This window comes from Lepisma saccharinum, chromosome 1 (genome assembly GCF_977018435.1).
Source record: "Lepisma saccharinum chromosome 1, izLepSacc3.1, whole genome shotgun sequence".
Lineage (NCBI taxonomy): Eukaryota > Metazoa > Arthropoda > Insecta > Zygentoma > Lepismatidae > Lepisma > Lepisma saccharinum.
This window is the reverse complement of record NC_139229.1, coordinates 26,957,831-26,971,412: the sequence shown is the minus strand read 5'-3', so window position 1 is coordinate 26,971,412 and position 13,582 is coordinate 26,957,831. Positions and strand designations below refer to the sequence as shown.

General features: G+C 38.0%; 1 protein-coding gene across 1 annotated transcript in view; it reads right to left on the bottom strand.

The window, feature by feature from the left end:
* Positions 1-12,940, bottom strand: part of LOC145993971 (CD63 antigen-like) — a 41,636-nt gene extending 28,696 nt beyond the window's left edge. The window contains exon 1 of the mRNA XM_083129993.1: positions 12,705-12,940. Coding sequence (XP_082986119.1) covers positions 12,705-12,764 — 60 coding nt within the window. The 5' untranslated portion in view covers positions 12,765-12,940. The remainder of the gene's footprint in view (positions 1-12,704) is intronic.
* Between the last annotated feature and the right edge of the window lie 642 nt (positions 12,941-13,582).

Sequence of the window (13,582 nt, the reverse complement as noted above, 5' to 3'; positions counted from 1 at the left end):
TAATCCGGACTTCGCTTTATCTGGACAGGCAAAAAAAACAACAGAATGCAAGGTTTTAAATGTGGCTAGAAGGCAACAAGAGAACTTCACAAAGAAACGGCAATAAACCACTGATGAAATTCTGTTTTCCGCAGACTTTGTACTGTACTGTATAGTGTATTTAGGCCTATGCCCTTTAAATACACCATAATAAACGTGTTTCGTTGCTACAAACTGAGTTTTAATGCACTTTCTACTGTTCTTTAAGGTTATTTCAGTAAATTCGGACTTTCGTTAAACCTGTCAACTTATCCCCCCAATAGTCCGGATTAACGAGGTTTTACTGTACCACGCGACACTTTCGCGGAGTATACGTATCCTGGGAATTATGCAAAATTCGAAGTTATTTTTATTTTACGCAAGTTTTGTGTGAGAAAAATGAATTTTATAACAACATAAGATGTAATTTAATATTTCAGATGTAATTATTGAACATTTTAAAACAAAAGTCTTGGTACGTTGATGTACATAATTACAGTGGAATACTTTCACACTAACATTAATCAATGTTTTGAACAACTTTTAATTATTACAATTTTAAAGTACAGTAAAACCTCATTAATCCGGACTAATAAGTTGACCGGTTTAACGACAGTCCGGATTAACTGAAATAACCTAAAAGAACAGTAGAAAGTGCATTAAAACTACGTTTATAGCAACAAAACACGCATATTATGGTGTATTTAAAGGACATAGGCCTAAATGTAAAGCAATACTGTACATACAATGCAGTATGTACGACGAATGCGATTGTTGACTTCTAGCCACATTTAAAACCTTCCATTCTGCTTTTTTTTCCTTTTGCCTGTCCGGATTAAGCGAAGTCCGGCTTATCGGGGTCCGGATCAACGACGTTTTACTGTATCTGTATCGGTGGGAATCTGTGAGGATATCAATTCAAAGTGGTATCGACTCAGCCCTACAATATGTTAAAATATTATTACATGCACAGATAAAAGATGGCATAAGATAGATATATTACAGATCGTATTCATTGTCTAGCTTATGCTCAGTTCAGATCACTAAAATTTCTGTACAAACAAGCGTCCTACCAAAGAAATTGTCAATTTTTTCATGAATTATTCATAGAGTACCAAAAAAGGCACTTTGTTTTAAGGAATGGATTTCTACCTATGCTGGTGCAGAAGTTATCAGCAGCTTTGTTCGTAGTCTTGTTTCAATTCTTGAAGCTCTCGTTGGGTAAAACAAAAAGAAAAGCATGGTGATGTCGTGATGGTCAATTTGCTTGTTAATATTTATGCATCCTGCTCTACGTACTAGTTCTTTATTAAATTATTTCAGGATATCATTGTATAAAAGCAATGAATAGTACACATGCACCATTTTATTACTAGTGAAGTACATACAACACAATCTTTTGTAGTGCTTTGCTTTGAATTTCTATCTGTTGAGATGGTCACTAGTTGTTTTACTCTTCTTTGGGTGAAGGATTAGTCGTTATAACTACGTTCATTTCTACTAATTGCATTATATCCGATGCGTGATAAATAACTAAAGAACAAATTAAATGACCCTGGTTTTCTGCAGTTACATGAACTCTTCGTTATGCTTCGGACCAAATCAGAGATAAAAATGGTATAGATGTTACTACATCTCGTGTAGAGGGTCAACATGATAAAACACTATCACACGTTAAACCTGTGTTTACATTGCGACAAAACCAGAGATAAGACACTAAATACGCCATTTCATGAACACGAAGGCTAAAAAAGGATTTTACTCCAGTGTGCAAGTTTTATATGGCAGAAAAATTCTGAGGACTGGTTCGACGGTATGAGGGGAAGGGATAGCTGGACTGGTCTCGTAAAAGCAGTACAGTAAATCAGGTGTAGTCCTGTAAATGTAACGAATTTATGCACGAACGTTGACCAGCTTTTTCTTTCTATGTATTTCACATATCGTCACACCAATGCCAAAACCACGAATGTGCAAATTTTCACTTCTTCACTTGGTGCAGCTTCAGACTACTTTTTGTTGTATATCTAACTTATAGGTGGGTTTTACGTGACGTCAGGGTGCGCACAGCCGCCATGTTTGCGGTCAATTTTATTTGTCGTTTGCAAGGAAATATCTAACACGTTGCGTTCGTTACATCTGCACCAACTGCACGTTTGTTTTAAATCACGAATGTCTGTGTTTGTATCGCCCGCCCGCCCGCTTGAATGCTTACAAGAACTGGCCTCAAGTCATGGCTGCTCGAAGCCACAATTCAACAGTTTGTGACGTAGGTGAAACACACCTATATGACCAAATATAATGAACAGTCATAAGTAGGGACACGTTTTATCGATGAAAACAATTATCCAAAATGTAAAACAGGTCCCCCCACCCAGGCCATTGAATATTAAAATACTTTTATTATGGTTGCTATTTTTCATAAGTAAAAATCCGGGACGCCGCTTACCGGAATCCTGGGAAGGGACTCGACCCGACAAATATTACAGATAAGGGTACATTTGCCTTATCTGTGGTGATATGTTTCTACACCATAATTACCCACCTAGGGTTCCAGGTATTTTAGAAATTATTTTCAAGGACGCGAAGGAAACTGAAAACACCGCCTTGTAGCCTGTCTTACGACTTGAGAAACTTGAGTTTGGGATGGTACTTCGTGTAGTGGTACGGTACCCTACAGGTATTGGCATGCCAAATTACTAGCGCGTACTAACCAGCTATTTCCAAGAAAGAGCGCTTCAAAGTTGTCCAAGTGCGTCTCATGAGGCGAAGATATTGTCTTACTTCCAAATGTCCCGGTAGACCCCTGGTAGCGTATAGGTTTCACATGCCGAAGGTTCCTGGTTCGATTCCCCCTACGTTTTTCTATTATCTGGAGTTTTTAGTGTAGTGTTTGCTTGAGCTAAAATTTCAGTTTGTGTATAATTCTGTTAAATTGTTCCAAAAATGATCATGTTGAGATGCTGGGTAGTAAATATATGCGCTAAATTTTGACTGTAGGGGAAGGCGGGGCAAACCGGGGAGCGGGGTAAGACGGGGTATGGGGTATTTTTGCCAAACAAGTCGCGCTATTCATCTGATGTTTTTGGAACATCATCAGCATATAGTACTCTTTGTCTCGGCAGCCGCTGGTCTCAGTTCGAGATGGTGTTCCAGGAAGAACGGAATGTAAGTACAGTTTTCACCCTCTCTTGCAATAATTCGGCAAACTATTTGCTGTTGTAAGTTACAATGGGGTTATTGTGAACGCATGCTTATATTATCTGTCCAGCATGCTTGTCGAATATTAAAACAGGTTATGTAGTTAATCACGCATCTCGTGTTATGATCGTGTAACATTATAATGTGACGTTGGGGCATGATGGGGCGAGGCATAACGGGGTACTACCCCAGTTGACAGGAATGTGTTTAGTAAAGCAGACTTCTTGCCTTCAACAGACTTTCAGCATTCAGCTTCCTCCCGATGCTGACACAACAGAAACAGTTTCAACCCTTTATGCTCAACCTTCGACATCTCACGTGCCCACATACAGGCACGTAGCCAGGGAGAGGGCTAATGGGACTGAAGCCCACCCCGGAAATTTTACAAACATCTAATTTAAATAGTGTATAGTGGTAATTAATTTTACTTCCTTAGCAGGATTAAACATTTCGTGCAATAATTTGTAATATATTGAGAAATTCATCTTGCAGCCTCTACAACCCCCCCCCCCCCCCACTTTTTCGCCTTTATATGGTGGCTGCTGATAAGAAATCCTGGCTACGGGCCTGCCCACATAATTCCTATGCAGGTGTGTCAAGCGAAGACGAAGACGCTGTTCATGTATGTGGTGTGTGTGAAACTCCGCAGGATTTTTTTTACAGGGAGGGGCAAGCAAGGTAATTTTTTACAGGGGGGCAAAGGAGGCATATTATCCCCGAAATAGTGATGCCCTCTCAAGAAACACTGCTTCAAATCTGAATCATTTTCCAGGTGGGGCCGCGGCCCTCCTTCCCGACGCCCATGTTAATACACAATTCTACAATTAAATCCACCACTATGTTATATGTTATTTTTCTAACTTAATAATGTTACAATTAAGTAATATGTAGAGGAACAGTGGGGCAAGACGGGGCAAAAGCTTTTTTTAAAAAAAAAAAAAAAATCACAATATATTCTAAATATTAAGCGTGTCTTTTCAGTTTTCATTTTTTTTACATTAACAAAGAACCAATTAAAGTAATTATGGCGATAAAAATCATATCTGATTTCATTTTGTAATTCAAACAGGTGTTCAAACATTAGTCTTGCCCTGCCTTCCCTTATATACTTGCTCTGACCCCGTGGCCTACGGCAAATGCCCCTTTTGCTACCCCGCTAGGGTCGGTTCTGATGCTTGTTCTGTCTGAAAGCAGTACACAAATTGCGGTAACCAGGGACAGGTATGGAGATAAACAAGTAGCAGTTCCGCACGCAACGCACGTTTAAAGAGCAAAAGTTTTCCTCGTTCGAGAACGGCACAGTTGCCAACTCAAGCAGATTTTTTATGCCGGTTGGAGATTACTTTTATTAATTGCCGCTTTTCAGCTATTTTCGGCGTTCATTTGCAATCTAATTTGCAGAATTTTTTACAGTACACTAAAGAATAGACCATAAATTTACATTGAAATCGCCTGAGGCTATATTGATGTCATCGTAAAATTACGGCTGTGTGTATAGCCGTAAAAAAAATCCTCTGCGATCTTTCATTTATTTTCATACAGCGCTCTCCTCTAGTGGCGGTAGTGTAAAACCGTTGTTACTTGCATATCAACTTATGTACTTCTACGTAAATTTCTTTTACATTTTAGTATAACTTTGCACACTCAAAATAACAAAACGTTTTACAGCATTCCTACAATACATTTTACAATATTTGTCATGTACGGTATTTGTAATTTAGAATTTAACTAATTTGTTTTTCAAGTTGGTGAAAATTCTGTAGAAGAAACTTACAGCGTCATCGAAGTTACGGGAAGTTTTACAGTGTGTCTTCCCAAGTTAATGCTATCACAGAGCATAAACTCTTCTAAAGGGATGTTCATTCGTGCAACATTTTTGAATGTACCGGAAACTAAGATATCTATCAACCAGATAAATTTGAAATAAAAACTCCTACATATTTGACATTTATTTTACCGTGAACTTTCTTCGTATGAAATATTATTCATTAATATTTATCGATTAATATTTTCTATTCTCTATATTGATTCGATAGCCTCCCCGATGGTGTAGAGGTAACGTCGCAGCCTTGTAATCAAGGGGTCCTGTGTTAGACACCCGGCATAGTGGTTCGGATTCCACTTTAAACTGTTGGTCCAGTCCGGATTAGCCTATCTGTGCATAAAGTAGCCTTAAACATTGACAAGTTATGTTAATTTAATGTAAACAAATTTTGAAAATAAATTAACTACGCAGGAAAATGTATTGTTTCAATTACAGTAAGTAGTTTTTTTTAAAAAAAAAAAAACTATTTAAACACACTTGTACTGAAATTTAATTCATTGGTTGGAACCAAATAGAACCCATTACTGTGATTTCTGGAGAATCTGAAATTATATTTAAATTTTACCTTGATGTTATAATAGCTAACTCTCTAGCCTTCTTAAACCCGAATGTTTATGACAGCATCAACACAAGCCTTCCATCTGTCCCTATCCTGGGCAAGATAAATCTAATCTTTTCCATCCTAACCGATTTCCTTTAGGTCCATCCCAACGTTATCCTTCCATCTTCGTCTTGCCCTTGCTACTGGTCTCTTACAATCAGGTTTCCCAACAAGAATCCTGTACTCTTCTTTCATCTTCCACTCGTAACACATGGCCTGCCCATCTAAATATTCTTGATTTAATTATTTCTAATGTTAATTATTATTAACTTAATCGTTTTAATTGTTATAATAGCAAAACTACGTTTTTATACTTTTGCGTGCAGATTTGATCTAGCGAACTCTTAGTGGGTTTCATGCAAGGATTTAGGAACTTTGAGTTCCCAGTGCTGGCAACACTGCAGAACGGTATCCATGCGCGTACTAATGTAGCTCAGGTGAAAGGTTTTTTCATACTATGCGGATGTGGAAATAAAATCTCCGTACCACCTCGCCCTTGCACGTATATTTTAACAATGTGGTTGCAGGAAGTAGAATTCAATAGAGCACCAATCTCAAGGTACAGTTTGCATGCCAGCAATAACAAAAGAACAGCAACATCGTTACCGTGCACGTTATCGCTATTATTAAGACTTTAAACATTAATATTGTATGACTATATTCATAAGCATTCTTTGGCTTATCAAGTCAACATTATGGTGTACTGTCAAAATATCTTTTTAATATGCAACAGCAACGGCAAATTTCAACGACAAAAGAGGACAAATTTATCATAGTAACTTCACAAGCAGGCACTTTCACTACAGATAAAAGTATTATAGGCTTATCTGTGGTTTAATATTATAATACGTTTATCTGTGCTTTCAATTATCATACGGATACCATATTTTCCGAACGTCGAATTTTGATGTTTCGGAACGTTACACAAAGTACACATATGTAGGCCTATATACATAACATTTTATTTTCTACACACACATCCTAGGGAGTAAGGCATTATCAGCATTTTTCTTCTGGGGAGGTTGTAAAAGCGAAGTTAATGTCGAAAATAACCGTAAACTATGTCTTTGTGAAGAAATTTAGGTAGTGTTAAGAAAAAATTAGGGCAGAGTTGTGTGTTTAAATTGTGTTTTATGAACGCTTCTGAAGAGGACATGTACTTTATTTAAAGAATTATAAATTTACACCCCCCCCCCCCGACACGTCTAAACTAATTGAAGGCATTAGTACTAATTAATGATACTTAACAGTGATTATCTTCACGAAAAAGGTGTTTGAATGTGCTGCAACCAAAAAATATACATTTTCACCTTCCGACTAGTGAGAAAACAATCGGGGCAGAGGTTCAAAAGAAAGGTTGTCCCTATGAAATCTGTACGTCTGGAAGCCTTACACTAACTAGCTTTCCCGAACCTATCAGAGACTTCTTAAAAAAGTAATCTCTCATATTCTAATATTAATCAATCATTCCTTCCCTGAGACGCAAATAAATCTGTAATGTACAAATATTACAATTTTCACAGAAGCAAGCGCAACGGATTTGGGGAGATTGTGCCCCCATGATCCTTTCAACTTCGTCCCCGACTCAAATACTTTGCCTATGTCAAAGAAAAAAACTATTTGAAACTTTGGAATGTAAAGTAACTTTTCACCTTGTTTTAATACTATGCGGCCTGCATCATTGATTAAATGAAAATTTTAGTTGCGTCAGCACTTATGCTACTTGCACTTATGACATATGGGGGGTCAAAACCCCTTACCGTAGCTACCTAGGTACACCCAACGGCGAAAGAAACAGTAGGCGAATTGTCCACCACCATTTTCATTCGGTCTGTATTACACAGTGTGATGACAATGACTTGAAATAATGACGTCAATTAGCAGAGAACAATGCCTGCTTCGAACCAACATAGTTTCATTCCTTAAAACAACACAAGATGTACATAGAATAAAAAGTAATTAAAATAGCAGTGGACAATTTGCCTACCATTATATTTGCCGTTGACTGTACAACACGTGTGTCTGAGGACTAAAATCTCCTTACACTGGTCAAAAGCCGAGGCTGTAAAGGAACACTCGGCACATAAGGTTGAAACACAGGACAACACAGTCCTACAGGGGATTTACTGACTAAGACCAGACGGCAGAGCCTCGTTGACCTCAACATTGCAGCCGGTGTGTACTAGGTAGAAGTGAGGTCTGCCTGCATCACTAAGAATGTTCGATATTCAAGTTTGCTTTTCATATTCAATGTTTAATAAATGGAACAACGTGAATTGCAGAATAGACGTTACTATTGAATGAATTATGCAATTGACTTATACCAATCGTAAAATTGTCTCGCATGACTTAAGAAAGAATTCATGATTTCTCTGCAAAAATGTCCATCGTAAAATACTGATCTGATTTCAACCTTATGCAATTAGAAAGTAATAGATATAATAATGACCACCAGATACTCAAGGTGCAAAGTGGATTTATACAGTCGAGTCCATCAGATATATTCAAAGAACAGGATTATATGATGTTGTGCGGAGTCCCTCGACTCTAAGAATAATAACAATCAAAACATTTGTTCAATTAATCTTGGAAAGTCTGAGTTGAAGAAAGTGGGCACATTTTTACAAGTGAGTTTATGGTGCCTACCAGTCTGGAAACCTTGAAAGTTGGGAATTTACTTTTTCTGGGAAAGTTATGGAAATGTCAGAGAAATTTACTGTTTTTCTGGACAAATCAATGTTTTTGTTGCGGACAAACTATACTGGTATTACCGCAGAAACTGCATATTAAATAATGGAGGAACAGGAAAATGTCATGTTGTGAATTATCTTCATGTAGAAATCTATTATAGTAAGCGACTATTGGAATTTACCACTTTTTGGTTGCAATTTGTAGATAGCAGAACTAATACAGATTTATTTCTTTATTTATGCTATAATTGTTAGGATTTTTTAAAAGAAAACAATTCTTTGTTAGTCACAAGTCAATCCTGCTATTATCACTTTTGTATGTGAAGTGGATATCAAAACTTGATTAAGTGGGCTTCTAGCTAATTATAGTGAAATTCTTGGACACATGTTTAAATTAATTAATTTCCTAATGCTTTTAGTCTGGAAAACCTGGAAAAGTCAGGGAATTTTGTTTTTACGAAATTGTAGACACCCTGATGCTAATGTTTCAATCTGCGGAATAGATGAAACTAACAACGTAACATAATGCCTTACTTGATACATTTAACCAAAGATTTGCTGATTGACGGAAATTCGCAGACCTATCACATTATGACAGTCTGATTTAAAGTTTCGCCTCCTTCCCCTCAGTGTATAAATTCCTCCCACATCACATTTTCTGTTAAGGTGTTGCAAATTGTTGAGATGGAATATTACTAGGAGAAATTCATTAACCACCTCCTGTCTAGAATTAATGTCAGATTACTTTTGCAGGCATCAAAATATTTCACTGTAATTTCCACAGCTGTTAGAAATTAAGTAGGAGAACTTTCATTGCAGCCACTTACGGCATCTGCTTCTACATGTTGTATTGCAGTGATTCATTTGATAATGGTTGACCCTTCCGGTAGGCACACAAATGTCAACCACACTTCCACATAGTACACCCTGGACTAACGAGGCTCTGGCGTCTAGACTCGAAGCCATTATAATTACATGTGGGATTTGCGTTCTGTATTATTCGTGTGTGTTACTGCCCTTTCATAGTCATGTCAATAGTGACATAAAAGCGACGTACATAAAATCAAACAGTGATTCATCCATACAGCCCCGACAAATTCTCCGCAACACCTTCATAAAATTCTTCACAAATAATATGGTCATTTTGGCACTAAATTTACCGTTACACAACATCCCCGCCCCCGAAAACGCGCCTTACCGCCACCCTCCCCATTGTCTCAGGTCGAAAATTCTGGATAAATATTTTATTGCGTCTTCCCCTTCATCAACTCCGTATCACGGATTTTCTGCCTCGTCTACAGAAAGTAACTATTTTTTTGGTACTGGTTAGTTTTAGTTTTAAAAGGTTCTTAAAAACAGACTTCCTCCACTTAATTGCATTGAGAAAGGGTGAAAAATGCCCTGGGCCCCGCCCCTATTGGGCCTAGATGCCTTAATGTGGCCCAGACGATTTGAAGTTTCAGACCATTGTACGTAGGCGGTGGATCAGATCTGAACAACCGGTTTGTTCGCTCGAAACCCACGTCAGTTGCCGCGTAGCTCTACATACGGTATATATCCTGTTATGTTGTCACCTAAAATAGTTTCAATCTTCACGCATAGCTGTTAAGATTATGAGTGTGCGTTGTGACAAAATTATGAACTTCCTCCTTTCGTATGTCGAATTCATTTCGTACCTCGATCCCGACAGGAAAGTTAGGTAACGAAAGTGTCACACGGAAATTCCAACATTAATTTCTAAATCCTGATACGAATTGAGTTTTGCGATTCGCCTTTATACAGCAATTTTGTCCAAGGCTCAGTTTGACCGACATTATTCGATTATTTTAAACTACAATAATCTATTAGTTTGTGTAGTGAGTAATTCTTCTCAACGAAAGTGAAAAATGTTCTAATTAATTTAAAAAAAACAACGTTAAAGTGATTACATTGAATAAACTGCACGCAGTACTAAGAAATTCGTTGACTGTACAGTGGTGAGGAGGGGAGGGGGCTCAATGAATAATTGGTTTTATAACACAGCATGGATTCTGTTCCAACAGTTATTAAATTTATAATATTTAAAAGATGTGCATTTTTTCAAATGATTTTCAAATGATTAAGTTTAAATTGAGCATTCAAAATTCCCTGTATGATTTTTATTTTTTTTTAAATTTTGATTTGCCTTATTTTACTTCGCTTTTTGTGCAACTTTTGGCTAATTTGCGAAGATTGAGATGAGTGATGAAACTGATGAATGGACACTCACAAACATCCACGCCCAGGCCGGGATTCAAACCCGGGATCCCTAGCGTCGTAGCGCGATGTGCTAACCACTCCGCCACGGGGGCCGGCAATTCCCTGCATGAAAACTGTTTCTTTTCACTAAGAATAAAACAATATAAAACATTAATATTGTAACTGGGGGTTCCTATTTGATTGTAGTGCCAATTTTTGAACAATACTAACCAAGTTTTGCAAAATGATCTCCATTCAGGCTATTTTAGATTCTATCTTACTATTCACATAACATTCATGACCGTGCGTCACATGTAAACACTTCTTTTATTCGGTTTTTCTTGCTCTGGGTAAATTCTGATTAAGAGTTTTTGCGTGCAAATTCTTGCACACTTGAAACTATAGTTAAAAGTTATTAAACTCAGGGTATCTTATGTATCGCTGCAGGGGTTATAAAAGTCAGTATCTCCGCCACTGAGAGTGGATCAATTGCAGGAATGAACAAACGCAACGAAATGTTCATGCCTTACCCATAATTCGAACATTGAAGCTAACATTTGAGAATAATATTTTGAAACCTTCCAGTCTTTACCTTTCAGCTTATCTACGAATTAAACCTCAACGTGCATTGGTCTGAAAACTTAAAAGTTTTAAATTCGATTGTAGCATTTGCATTACCTTGTCGATTGTTGATGAATTCAATTTCAACGTTTCTGTACTAAAAAGTTTTTAATTGCGTCAAGAAGACCTAACAGTCTCTTATTTCGCAACAAAAACAGCAAGAAATGTATTAGAAAGTTGGAAAAACGTTGAAATGCTTCTTTTAACACCATAATAAGCATTACACGGAAGTGAGGTCTTTGTTCACGCTTACATTTCTGATTTTTACACTCAAATTACAGCTTTCAACAATGCCATTTCACTGCTTTCTGGATATAGCGAGAAAAAGCGTTCTCGCTGGGGATTTTTGGGAGGCCATTTTACTTCACAGCTTGTCTATGCCAGTCTGAACCTTCTGTTTTTAAAACTTCGTAGAAAGCACTAGTAACAATCGTAATAAAGCAGTCTCCAAGTTCTCAAGGAAAGGGCCAGCAAGGATTTTCTTCTATTATCTAAAATGGGGCTCCCCAAAAATATTTGATGAATTTGAAATCGCGGCTTCCTGCAAACGAACCAAATTTAACTGCATTTAGCTGTAATTTTCCGTACTCTGTAGATGTGCAAATAAAATTACAGGTATGAAATATAATTTTAACCCACGCACCCCTACCGTTATCTGGAGGTCCAATATTGTCATTTAAATATTTATAATACATTGCTGGTGGTAATGTTTGTCTTTATATATACAATTAGAATTCTTAGAATTCATTCAAAATTACAATACAAATCTTTATTGCGGTCTTTTTCTGCGAGGGGTTCGTGCCGTGCACAAATCTTTCGTTCAATATACCCGTAATTAGATTATTATTTCGGAGTTTTGGGTAGAGGTCTATACCGAGTAGAAAGTTTACGTAACTTATAGCAACTAGCAGTGGCTTGTCCAAGAAAGTTTGGCGGGGCTTACGTCACTTTTATTCCACTTGGCTAATCGCGACAAATAGGGTGTCTGGTGGTAAACTGATGGGACACACGGCAATGACACATCCGTAACCAAGCCGGAACTCGAATCCGTAACCTTCGGTGGCAAAATTGACAAAAATAAAGTTTGACCAAGTTTAAGTCATTGCACGAACCACTGTGCAATGTGCCTCCATCAACTGTCGGGGATTAACCCCGTCGCACCCGTCATGGTGCCATCTACCAGGACGTGCCTACCCTATCGTACCATATGTGCGTGATATAGAACTTATTAACAGATGCCTGCTTTTTTTGTTGGAAGTATGTCAACAAGACAATGAACGGAACAGGCAGAAACGTCACTTTCCCCTCAATAAGGTTGTGAAATCTAGACCAAAGAAACCTTTCCAAATGACTAATGCGTTTTCTTCTCAGTCACTGTCGCTTCGTCTTCCGGATTTTTTCCCTGCTTGTCCGAAACAAACACAAAAACGCCTCCTTGATAATGCGCAGGTGCAACTCTCACAGGGGTGTGCTAAAAATAACGCACAGATTGTTCAAAAGACCACACATATGCTACGTGCATCGCTACACTTACCGCGAATATAAAGTTGAAGAAGAAGAGAAGGTATTTGACGAATGTCATCCCGGCCTCCATGTTGCACTGGATATCACACACGACCACTTAGAACACAAGCTATCCTGACACTGAGATATGCTCGATAAAAAACGGTGCGGACTGCTGCTTACGTGGAGTTCCAGTAGAGCCTGACGTCACGAGGACTTACGCAAACCGGTACAAGGTAGACCTCGTGATTCAAACGCCCAAGGGCCTATGCAATGAACTCTCGTCGTCTGCTACGCCGGCACGGCAATCGTAGATGTCTCTGGTGTAGCTACCTTTCATTTCTCGGATGTTGCGTGCCTTTTAGCTTTGCTGCTTCAGTTCAGAGATTGGAAAGGTGTTTTCTCGCTCTTAATCGGCTGCAAAAGAGACAGCGTCTTCCACATTTCAGCTGTAGACAGGGGCGCCGACTTGTCAAAATTATTGGGGGAGCTCTGATCACTGAAATAAATTAATGATTGACTCACTCCCTCTCTTTTTTAAGTTTTGGCCTCAGTGTTCGGAATCTCGTAAAAGCCCATGAATCCCTCAAAAAATATTAAAATTTTCATTTACAGTTCGAATGCAAAATGTCAATTGTTCACGGATGGATATGTCACAAATTTCGTCAACCATAATAGCAAAATATTCCCGACTTGTAATATCTGCTACCACGGAGCGCAAAACAGATCTCCCCAATATATCAATGATCTCGTTCTGAATGTCATGTGAGAGCCATTTGTAGCCCGAACGTCCCATCCACTCTCCTTGTTCATGCACATCTTCCTTTGAAACTATTTTTAGTAAAAATGTTAACAATACTCATAATTATATACTTCGTATATAGTAATAAGTCATGTGTTTTGCTGTCT